At 40.2% G+C, this 12,071-nt stretch overlaps 1 protein-coding gene across 1 annotated transcript in view; it reads left to right on the plus strand.

The window, feature by feature from the left end:
* cip2a (cellular inhibitor of PP2A) overlaps nucleotides 1–11,748 on the plus strand; it is a 28,962-nt gene extending 17,214 nt beyond the window's left edge. The window contains exons 14-21 of the mRNA XM_084326127.1: nucleotides 871–1,051; nucleotides 1,181–1,255; nucleotides 1,701–1,811; nucleotides 2,169–2,365; nucleotides 7,709–7,822; nucleotides 8,065–8,147; nucleotides 8,843–8,982; nucleotides 10,121–11,748. Coding sequence (XP_084182253.1) covers nucleotides 871–1,051; nucleotides 1,181–1,255; nucleotides 1,701–1,811; nucleotides 2,169–2,365; nucleotides 7,709–7,822; nucleotides 8,065–8,147; nucleotides 8,843–8,982; nucleotides 10,121–10,267 — 1,048 coding nt within the window. The 3' untranslated portion in view covers nucleotides 10,268–11,748. The remainder of the gene's footprint in view (nucleotides 1–870; nucleotides 1,052–1,180; nucleotides 1,256–1,700; nucleotides 1,812–2,168; nucleotides 2,366–7,708; nucleotides 7,823–8,064; nucleotides 8,148–8,842; nucleotides 8,983–10,120) is intronic.
* The last annotated feature ends 323 nt before the right edge of the window (nucleotides 11,749–12,071 follow it).

A 12,071-nucleotide genomic window follows, 5' to 3' on the forward strand; every position in this document is an offset into this window, starting at 1 on the left:
GAGAGAGAGAGAGAGAGAGACCTTCCCTTCCTGCGTAAGCTGTCAACTACTAGACAGCTGCATAGAAGCAGCTCGAGATGCGTTGTTGTTACAGAGCTGGTCCACGCTGCTATTATGAAATTACCCAAAAAGTATGTACGCTTTTTTTTTTTCTTTATCTGAGAGAATGTCCGCGAATGTCCTCCTCATGCAGGAGAAAGTTGGGGGGTGCGCGCGGCGCGAGTCTATAGAGAGAGAGGAAGAGAGAGACTGCGTCTAGAGAGGAGAGAGAGAGAGAGAGGGAGGAAGAGAGAGACTGTCCGCGTGCGGCGCCAGTCTAGAGAGGAGTACGCTACTTTGCTTCCTGGATTAGGTACTATAGTTCGATTGAAACGAACCGAGTCCCAACTTTTCAAGAGGACCATGGTTCGGGTTGTTTGGTCCTCATTATAGTTCGGTTTGCGTTCACACCTGTACAAACCAAACGGACTATCGATCTAAAGGGACCATGGTCCACTTAAAGGGACCATGGTCCACTTAAAGGGACCATGGTCCACTTAAAGTGGACCAAACAGAGTAGGTGTGAACGCGCCCTAAGAGCACACTCTGGTCTGCATGTTGTTCCCCCCACCTCTCATTGTCATGACGGAGTGAGACGTCTCGCTCCTTCCTCATCTGTTGGACATGATTCCCTGCAATAAGGTGAAATGGTATTGACCTACAGTATCTCAAGCCCGCCCTCTTTTATTGATCCTCCAATAATAACTGTTGCTTCCCTCAGACAAGGTAGTGATAGTTATGATTGGAGGATCAATAAAAGAGGCTTGGGATAGGTCTATCACTCAATCCATCTATCCATCCACTCACTTACAACAAGTCTTTCTATTCAAGTCTAGGGGAAAGCATAGCTGCCAACAATGCTTACCGCCAGAGGGAGGTTGAGCTGTCCGCCAAACGCCTTCCTGTACAGGAAGTCCCGCCCCCCATGACAAACGTTAGTGTGTCGGACTTCTCTAGCATTTCAAACAGGAGCGTCCACAACCTTATCGACAAACTACAGAATGGCATGGAGGTTGGTTTGTTTTGTGATGATGCATATTTGAAATATCTGATTATTTTCCTTCAGTATTTTTATACTATATATTGGTATTTGAATATAATCTATAATATGTTTATGTTGCTGTTCCCATGTTGTATGTAGTTGCAGGAACAGATTAAGGACTTGCGTGTATCTGAGATCATCGATGTCTATGAGCAAAAGCTCTCTACATTAGCGGTGAGTGAGCAGTACTACTATATGTCTACTACGTGAGTGGTTACCGTTACAGCTAAAGGTGGGAGCATACTGAAAACGAAGGTTGACCATGCTAGTAAACTCCATGCCACTAGTTCAGCTAGCAAGCCGGTGGGGCACTTTTTTTCCCTGCAAATGTAATTTTGTTCTTAAGAACCTGCCAAAGATTGTTTCCACAGCTAGTATACTTTCGCCTTAAAGGTGTCAATGTTGGCAAGCATGTGATATAATTAAGTACAATGGAAAATTAGCTGAAATAGCCAACAAAAAGTAAGTAGTACCGGTACATTGTAATAAAAAAATATATATTGTTTAACCTTGATACAAACTTTTGCTTTTGGACCTCTGCACAATGGCTTGCTACTGTATAACAAACTGTTAGTAGGTACATAGGGGCCCGCTAATGGGATTTCTTTCTCTCTCTCAGTGTAAAGAGGGTCGTTTGCAAGACCTTTTGGATGCCAAGGCCCTGGCTCTCTCTCAGGCAGACCGTCTCATCGCTCAGCACCGCTTCCAACGAGCACAGGCTGAGGCTGAGGTAACATACACTCACTTTATATCTATTAATTGGCCGATATTCAACGCCGTCTGGTTTTTGCCCTAATTCTGCATGTGACAAATTCTTGCATAAACTATCCTGACTGTAAAGAGGAGTCTTGCGTGGTTCCATCGAGCCCATTTTCATTCAAATATCTTGAGGTGAGAAGTCAAGGGACCCCTTTTGAAAATGTCCCATCAAATTTAAGATAGCTTAGCTTTGGAGCTAAAACTACCACCTTTGCCAGTAAGCTAGCATGGCTGGTACCCTTTTTGCATTCCTCAAGATCTCCAGTCTCATATGATGCCATAATATATCTTCACGGTAGCTTGTATTAAATGAACCCGCTCCTCCCAGGCTCGTAAGCTGGGCTCCCTGCTGAAGGAGGCGGAGCGTCGCCGCGAGGACCTGCAGGGCGAGCTGGGGGCCCAGGTGCTGGAGGTGGAGCGCTCCAAGGCCGACACGGAGGAGCTGCTCCAGCACAACAGCAGGCTGCAGCAGGACTCCCAGGAGCACCAGGCACTGAAGGGAGCCTACAACACACTGCTCAACAGGTCACACACACTGGCACCACACTGCTCAACAGGTCACACACACTGGCACCACACTGCTCTACAGGTCACACACACTGGCACCACACTGCTCAACAGGTCACACACACTGGCACCACACTGCTCAACAGGTCACACACACTGGCACCACACTGCTCTACAGGTCACACACACTGGCAGCAAGTAGGGGGAGGAGGCGCACAAGCAGACACACTAGGAATGGGACTTTTAAGTAATTTCGTTTTCAGGTGCTGACAGAAATGCATCAACACACTTCGCTCTTTCTCTCTTTCTAACAAAACACACACACACACACACACACACTACACCCCCCCTCTCTCTCTGTCTCTCTTTCTATCCCACATACACATAGCCTTCACTCATATCTCTGTCATTCCCAGTCATGTCTATCTACACACACAACCCCCCCTCTCTTTCTATTACACACAAATGCACACACATAGCCTTCTATCTATGTTATTCCCTTTTAAGGCCTCTACATGCTACAGCAACTTCAAAGCAACTTCAACACAACATCAGCACGATTTCAGCGCGGTTGTTGTTTAGGGTCTTGTAGACTGTGTTGCGAGGATGCTGCGTACATGTCTCCAAAATCTAACCTAAACAACCGTTGCGTTGATATTGCGTAGCAGTGATTGGTTGGTTAGCGAATGGGGGCGGGGCTGTCATAGAATAATATTGGTCTCGCAGAGAATACCATCCGCCATTGTTGTAGCCAGCCAGCGTTGATGCTAAATAATTAGCGTCACATAGCTGGCCTTTTTCTGAAAACCCAAGCACATATTGTTCCATAGCATACGCCTTCAGTTGATCATGACAAATCCTCTCTTACCTTGACGATTAAAAAGCCTCCATAATTTAGTAAATAAAGCTGTAGCCAGCCAGCTAGCATTGGTGCTATTTAAAATGCTATCCACATTAGCTACATAGCTAACCAACTAAATACAATGGTATCCTGAGGTAACTTTAACGTTAAATACAACGTTTGCTAGTCGAAATGACTGGACACACACAGGGACAAGTTAAACATCAATCAATTAATTTATTCCAATAGGTAGTTTGAGCTGCATGTGAGCCGAGGTCCTCTCCATTGGAAACTAATGACGTTACGGTAACGTTAGCTCGAAAAGCACAGAAAGTTAAGCTGCTAGCAACAGACACTATAACACTTCCGGTCGGGGGATTTCAAAATAAAAGAGCGACGTCTAAAATCACCGGAAATACGTTTATTTTGTACATTATCTAACGTTAACACGAACCTAAACTAACTTTGCGCGTCGATGTTGCAGAAGCATAAAGGCATAGTGTCTAAAACACTGTTGCTTTGTCGCAGTTGCTTTGAAGTTTCTGTAGCATGCAGAGGCCTTTAGTCTGTATCATATCTATAACTCATATTATGGATGTCAATACTTATTTGATCTACTATCATATATCTGTTTAACCCCTTAAGCCTGATCGTCCCGGTACCGGGCCAATATTTATTTCACGTCATAGATCAATACAGTCTGTATTAAGTAATGTTTAAGGCTGAGACCACTTATCAATTTTCTTGCATGTGTAAAAAAAAAATTAATACTTTTTTTTCTGACTCATTCAGTGCCAGCTATTAGTCTTGGCCTTGTAGCTAACGTGGCAGGGCCCTCATTTATCAATGGTGCGTACGCAGAGATATGTGCGTAACCCGTGCGTACGATAATTTCTACGATAATATCTACGCTCAGCTCAGACCGTGCGTACCTGGTGCCCAGCAGTAGAATATGGAGACTGCAGACGGACGGCATATGCTTTCATCAGTTTCATGTAGTGATGCACGATATATCGGCGGGCCGATATGGAATTTTTTTACACATCGGTATCGGTCCGATATCATGGGCCGATATATGGGCCGATATAAAAAAATATATATATTTTTACATCTTTTGGCCTTAAATAGTTTCAAAATAATGTCATTTCTGAAAATAAGTTACAAAAGTAAAAAAAAATTAAAAATGCGTTTTGGAAAATAGCTCTTTATTTGATTATCATAAAAAAGTGTTTTCTATACAGAGATATCGACATCGGTAAATATCGGTATCGGCCAGAACAGCAATATTAATATCGGTTATCAGTATCAGCCACAATTTTTCACATCGGTGCATCACTAGTTTCATGCATTCGTTTCAACGCGGAAATAAGCTAGTTAGTTTGACTGACGTGTTCTGTATGACCCCCCGTAATTCATTATAGTTAATTGTAATATAGCGACAGTAGTGTAATTATGGTCAAAACCCTATAAATAGCATTTGGAATAATAGGTCTTTCTGAATGAATGAATGCAGCATGGTTTATATATAGCGTTATCGGAATATACGGGGTGTACTGACTGCGCTCCGCGTAACTCAACTCAAATTATTTTGCGCATAGATTGCAGAAATACGGGAATGTTTTGATTTATATTTAAAAGGGTTTGCCATTGTTAAACGAAATAAGTGGAATTTCGAAGTTGTAAGCAGAATACAAGTCATATGAACACCCACGATATAGTGTTCTTCCCCCTTCCTACTGTATAAGAAAGAAGTAAAAACGCATTGCAACGAGAACAGAGGTTATTTGTTGAGTTTGTGTATTACAAAACCCTTGCAATAAATGTGTCTTAAATGAATGAAAAGCATACATGCTCTGGATATACAGGTAGCATATATCGTGTGGGTGATATGACTTGTATTCTGCTTACATAACTTCGAAATTCCACTTATTTCGTTTTACAATGTCAAAGCTTTTAAAATATAAATCAAAACGTTCCCGTATTTCTGCAATCTATGCGCAAAATAATAACGAGTTGAGTTCTAACAAAGAACGTATTACATGCTGGGTAGGCTGATAGAGTAAACTGTAAATAAAATAAAAAAACCTGATATTTATTGATAATTTTGTCCCGATTTATCGATTCTTCCAAATGGCATATCGTCTCAGCCTTAGTAATGTTGCGTTTCCTTTTCAAATGTAGCCAAGAGTAAAGACCCTAACCCTATCAAAACAGCAGTCAAAGTGTATATTTTCAGCACTACGTTTGTTTACCAATGGTTTTAAATGTTATGGACATAGACATTTCATAAAACTACACTACCCAGCACACAGCAGCCGCTGTCAAAGCTGCAGCCGTCTGACATGAAAGGAAAATATTGATGTGATTTCCATGATTATATCTCACAGGTCGAACAAACCTGAACGCTATTTCCATAAAATACAACGTATATTGTTTCTTTACCTTTCTGTGAACGTCTAGAAAATAAAAACATGTCACAATCCGGTCAAAAATGGTGGAGCTATGGACTTATACAAAAGTAGCTCTACTTACAGTAGATTTCATTCACTGTCTTTGCTGCCCTGTAACGGGCGCCTGGTAATACTAAATCCAGATTCAACTCTGCCATTGAAAAGAGGAGATTTGGCCCGATCCATAGATGTATGACTTGACCATAATAAGGTAATATATATTAGGCCTGATATTCTATATTCATATTTCAAATAGCATGTGTCCGGAATGCACAATTCAGTACTGTATCTACAAAAAAAAGTCAATGGCATGGTGTTATTCACCGTCAAAGATGAAAACAAATTGTAACAGGCACATTCCCTGAGGTCCATAGATGTTCCTAGATACCAAGGACATGCAAATAGTCATAGACATAGTCTTATATTTCTCTACTTGACCCTTAACCCCAATAAAGGAATATCTTATCTTATTTTAACCCTTGCCCTAAATCTAACCGTAATCCATAACTCTGAAATGGCTTGTACTCAAAGTGAGGACTGAACAGAATCTTTTTGGTCCTCACAAGGATAGAAGAACACGGACTTCCATGAGCATGTAAATAGACGCCCTTGCCTTGGCCTCTAGACCTGGGGAGTGTAGCCACCCATTGAAGATCAAAAAAGTATTGCAGCCAGACTATATTGTAGTGTAGGTTCATGATTTTTGATGGAGGTATAGATTATAAAATGTTTATACTGTTGCAACCAATAAAGGTAAATGTATTTAACTTAATCTTTGAGAATAGAATAAAATAAAATGGAAGTACTTTATTAATCCTGAGGGAAATTCAGCACCACAGATCGCTCACAATAAACATTTAAACAATAAACAAAATAAGAATACACAGTCAAAGATATACATTCTAAAATATCCAGTCCAAAAATATCCAGTAAACGATACAATAAAATGTACAGGAAGATATACAAGGATTTATACAGTTTGGTGCAAAAAAAAAAAAAAACAGAAAACTGCAGTGCAAAAGAATCGCATTGATGAATATATTTCAAGTATTTCAATTATTTCTATTAAAAGTTTGCTTCTGATATAGTTAAATATAGAAATAGAAAATGTATATGTTTTATATATCGTAATCTTTACTTGTTTCCATGGTAACTACTACAGTACCCATATCCTTCTGCAATCTTCGACCAATCACAAGAGAGAAACTACTTTGACGTTAGTGTCATTCTTGTTACAAATCAAAGGTATATGATATGTATATATATACCATCACAAAATCATCAAGGGGGGGGTCGTTTTAACTCAAAACTATGATCGCGTTTGCCGAGCATGTTTTTCGTCCGGTGAAACACAGAACTGTGATCGTTAGAAAGACGCGTTTCAGATTCGGTAAAATAGACATAGAATATACCTTACCTTAGCCAGAAAGTATTCCAAGAAGAATAATTCCAAGTGATCGCAACGCCATTGCGGTTACCACTGCCAGTGTATATGTCTATACACGTTTCGATGGTCAAATACGCTTAGGCGACGGAATTTCTAGGCGATCAATGTGAATCTATGTCCCAACAGGAGGAGTGGCCACTGGCCAAGCAGAAAATGAAAGTTAGTGTGATTTAACCCAAGCCATCGCAGTTCAGACACGGACGATACCGCCACCTGGTGATAGTCGATCGGCAATGCAGTTCTAATGTGTGGGGATGGTCGAAAATGATGCAGATCGCTCTGGGCAAGTCTGTAGAGCGGGGATCAAAGTAAAAAGATCAAACGATCCAAAAACGACTTTTTATGTTTTTGGCACTCAACCGTCGGTGCCCAATAATGACTTTTTACGTTTATGGCACAGCATGTGTTAAGTTCCAATAGTCTATTTTATGATTTGACCATATTGGTTTTCCTCAAATGTAAAAACGCAGATCTCATTTAACTCTACTCAACTCTGCTCCCGTCAAATATCAGACAGATTGAATAAGTGGAACCATATAAACCCGCTACTTTGAGAAACTCCTATGACCACGGGGGGCAACCCTAACCCTAACCCTAACCTATGCTTGTTGTCTTGTGTTCAGGTTCAACGAGAGCGAGCGGCTGCTGATGGAACTGCAGTCGGCTCATATCTCCCTCACCAAACACAACGACGCGCTGAAGAAGAACCACGAGGCACTGAGACTGCAGCACGACAAGTACTGTACCAACAAAACACTTACAATGAAAGTCTGAATCAAACAAACAAAACGTCATCTCTGTGCCCTGTTTTAATGATCCTTTTTGCCAACCTCTCTTGTAACCCCCCCCCCTCAATTATCCTCTCTCTCTCTCTCTCTCTCTCTCTCTCTCTCTCTCTCTCTCTCTCTCTCTCTCTCTCTCTCTCTCTCTCTCTCTCTCTCTCTCTCTCTCTCTCTCTCTCCTCTCCTCTCTCTCTCAGAGTGGTGTCAGTGGTTGAAGAGAGGGAGGGGCAGATCAAATCCCTCCAATCAGAGCTGCACAAGAGGAATAGCGACATCACAGGTCGGTCCGACGCTGACATTAGCTAGTGTGTTAACATCACTGCTGTCCCTTTTTATAGTGAATTAATCGCTAGGATCTTAGTCAGTCAAGATTTCTTCTCTTCTTTAATGATTTTTTATCAAGTTTGATTGATCTAACTCTAGGTCCAAGGGATCATTTAGCATTTTCTTTATTCATTTTTCAGGAGACTACAATTTAACATTTTATTTTATAGACTATTTGCTTAGTCAGTGAAAACCTATGACTATTACTCTTTAGTTGGGGGACAGCGCTAGTTGTATTTTCAAATGGAGTTAGGTTTCAACATACTGTCTGAAGTTAGTCATTAAACTGCAGTGCAAAATGTTCTGGTGGGGTAGGGTTGATAGTATTATTGTCTTTTTACTGGTGGGGTAGGTAGGGTTGATAGTATTATTGTCTTTTTACTGGTGGGGTAGGGTTGATAGTATTGTTGTCTTTTTACTGGTGGGGTAGTGTTGATACTATTGTTGTCTTTTTACTGGTGGGGTAGGATTGATTGATACTATTGTTGTCTTTTTACTGGTGGGGTAGGGTTGATACTATTGTTGTCTTTTTACTGGTGGGGTAGGATTGATTGATACTATTGTTGTCTTTTTACTGGTGGGGTAGGATTGATAGTGTTGAAGGGCCAGGTGGTCGTCGTGGTCTCATTAAAGCCCCTGGGTGTCTCTCAGGTCTGCGTGGTGAACTGCGGGCTGCGGAGGAGATGGGGAAAGAGAGGGACGGAGAGAAGAGAGAGCTGGAGGAGACTGTAGACGCTCTGAGGAAGGAACTCCACAAGACCGAGCAAGCCAGAAAGGATGCTAGCATCAAGGTAACACACAAACACACTAGGAATGTGCACAACCTAACCTTTTCATGGTCGGTTGGTTAGTGGGTGGTCTGAATGGATATGTGCTGACATTCACAAATGCTAGAACAGATGACTGGTAAAAAAGAAAATTATTCTCGCCAGCATCTGGCACTCTTCCATGGAACTCATGCTCTTAATGCTAGGCTAATTTGACTAGCTAGGTCCGTCGTCCTCGCATGTTGCATAAACAGATTTTCCTTTTTACGAGTCAGCCTTGTGGACATGGTGCCACAGTAGGACAACTCTGGTTCACATATCCCACACTAGACAGGAGCTTCATAACATTTTCATTCAAAGTTTGCTGTGGGTAGTATTCCGACTCTAGACCTCACGTCACCCTCACTAGCATCCGTATTCTGTATGTATTCGATAATCTTGTCGATTTCTATCTTGGTCCTTAGTTCATTCATTATTTCATCAACATAATAGTCTGAAATTCTTTGGCGTAGACCCCAAGGTAGAAGAATACATTTATAGGGAATAAATATAACGGATGCTGAAGATTTCAACTTAAAGGTATCCAACACAGTTTTTCTTGTCAATGACTCTTTTGTTTATATTCACATTTCGACCCAAATAGACAAAAAATGTCTTCTATTGTTGTTAAATTATATATATATTAGTGCTGTCAATAGATTTTAAAAAATTAACTAATTAATCTCACAATTTTCTGTAATTAATCTAGATTATAAATAGTATTTTTCTACTTAAGACCGAAGCTTGTAACAGATATTTACTTGAGTACAATCATGGAATTAATGTAAAATCAACACAAAGAAAGTATATTTAGATTCAAAGACTATTTTAATAGCTTTCTTTGAATACAGTTTCTCTCCTGTGAAATACAAATGTTCAACAAAACCATCAACATTGACTCAGTTAGACCTCTTTCTTATATCCGCGGCGCTAAGATTGAAGATGTTTCACTCCATAGATTAATCTAGATTAATGTATTTTAATGCTTTAAATAATTTAAATTAATCTCAAGTTAAAGCATTAATTTTGACAGCCTTATATATATACAAATACATTCCCTACCTCATAGAAATGTCTCCATAATTGTTGTGTACTAACAGGATTTACCCCCCCCTCCGGACAGGCCTCGTCTCTGGAGCTGCAGAAGGGCCAGGTGGAGACCAAACTGAGGCAGAAGGAAGAGGAGCTGAACAAGCATTCTTCTATGATCGCCATGATCCACAGCCTGAGCAGTGGCAAGTTGAAGAATGACGTCAACCTGTCACTCTGAGACACAAACAACTAATTCACAACTAATCGATTATAAAAATAGTTGGCAACTATTTTTATAATTGATACTTTTCGGACTATAAGCCGCGGCTTTTTTCCCCATTTTTCGACCCTGCGGCTTATATAACGGTGCGGCTTATATGTGGACCAAACCCGAAAATATTGCTTTTTTTACTGCATTGAAATGTTATTTATCTGTTCCCTTATTTGCTAAACTTAATACAACTTGTAAATGAGTTAATTCTTGTTATTTGTCCGACAGTATTGTGACAATCCCCTCTGTGCACGAATCCTTACATATGGTAATTGAACATTAAAACACCTGCGGCTTATAGTCCAGTGCGGCTTATATATGTACACATCATTCAATTTAGCTGCTGCGGCTTATAGTCGGGTGCGGCTTATAGTGCGAAAAGTACGGTAGTTGGGTCTCTGTTATGCTGCACCTCCATGGTCTGTTGTTGAAGTAATTTGATGTAAAGCAAAGCTTGTCAACACTTGTGTTTTATGTTTTTCTTAGTGCTGTCAGGCGATTAAAAGAATTAATCTAATTAATTACAGGATTTGTAATGAATTAATCTAATTAATCACATTTTAATCGCATAACCATTTTAGGCCTGATATTCTATATTCTATAATCATATTTAAAATTGCATGTGTCCGGACGGCAGAATTCAGTACTGTATCTACAAAACCTTCTGTTTAATCTTCCCTTTATTCATTTGCTTAGATTTTTCAGGTCTGGTCAATTTTAGCATGGTGTTATTCACAGTCAAAGATAATAAAAAAAAAGAAATTGAATTGATATTCTCATTTGGTTCATTACAATTTACTCAAGCCTAGTAACAGACACAGTATTTCTGACACTGGGAATACATTCCCTGAGATCCATAGATGTCCCTAGAATCAGATACCAAGAACATGCAAATGGGCAATTAAAAAAAAAAGGCAGTAAATGTTTATTCTACGTTATTATGGAATGAATGATATTTAAAAAAAAAAAAAATGTCATAACGAGATAATTTGCTGTGTAATTAATTAATCTAATTAACGCGATAAACTGACAGCCCTTTTTTCTTTATTATTATTTAAACTATTCAGCTCCTTTCAAACTGAAGACTTAAACAGGTTTTTATTTCAAATAAAACAAAACTATATTTTTTGCACTCTTGATGTATAGCATAGATTTACACTTGCATACATTTACAGTTATACAACGTTTTATAACCGCCAATTGTTTTTTTTGTTTTTATCCGATTAATCTTTTCAATCATCGTCGTTAGTTGCAGCCCTAATAGCAGACATCTCTATGGATGAAATCTGTTAACCTTGGCAAATCACACCAAAACTGTCTGGATGGATAGATGGCACTTTCTGTAATACATTTTAATGTAATACTGGTATTTTAATGTTAAATGGTCATAATACCATCTCTCTGACTGTATTTAATTTGTATCTGTCCTCGTCTGTCTTCTTTTAACTTTTTTAGTTTGATTTAATAAACACATGATGAATCCTGTTGAGTTTGGCCATGTGTTTTCTTTGCGCATCAGCCAGGCGGTCTTGGCGAAACCATCCCAGGCAGCTCTAGGTTTTCTCTGTCCCCTTAACCCCCTGTGGTGCACCTCTCGGTCCAGCCCCTCTCCTGAGTCACGGGCGGAAGTAGTGGCTCGTGTGTCTATTTTCTGCCCCGACTGTTGCTTCACCTGTCGCTGCCAGTCCAGGCATGCCACAGGGGCCCACGGCGGTGGGGGGGCGGGTCATGTGCGCAAGGACTCCGGACGGGAAGGAATACATCTCGCACT

This window comes from Notolepis coatsorum (genome assembly GCF_963971535.1).
Source record: "Notolepis coatsorum genome assembly, chromosome: 12".
NCBI classification, from domain to species: domain Eukaryota; kingdom Metazoa; phylum Chordata; class Actinopteri; order Aulopiformes; family Paralepididae; genus Notolepis; species Notolepis coatsorum.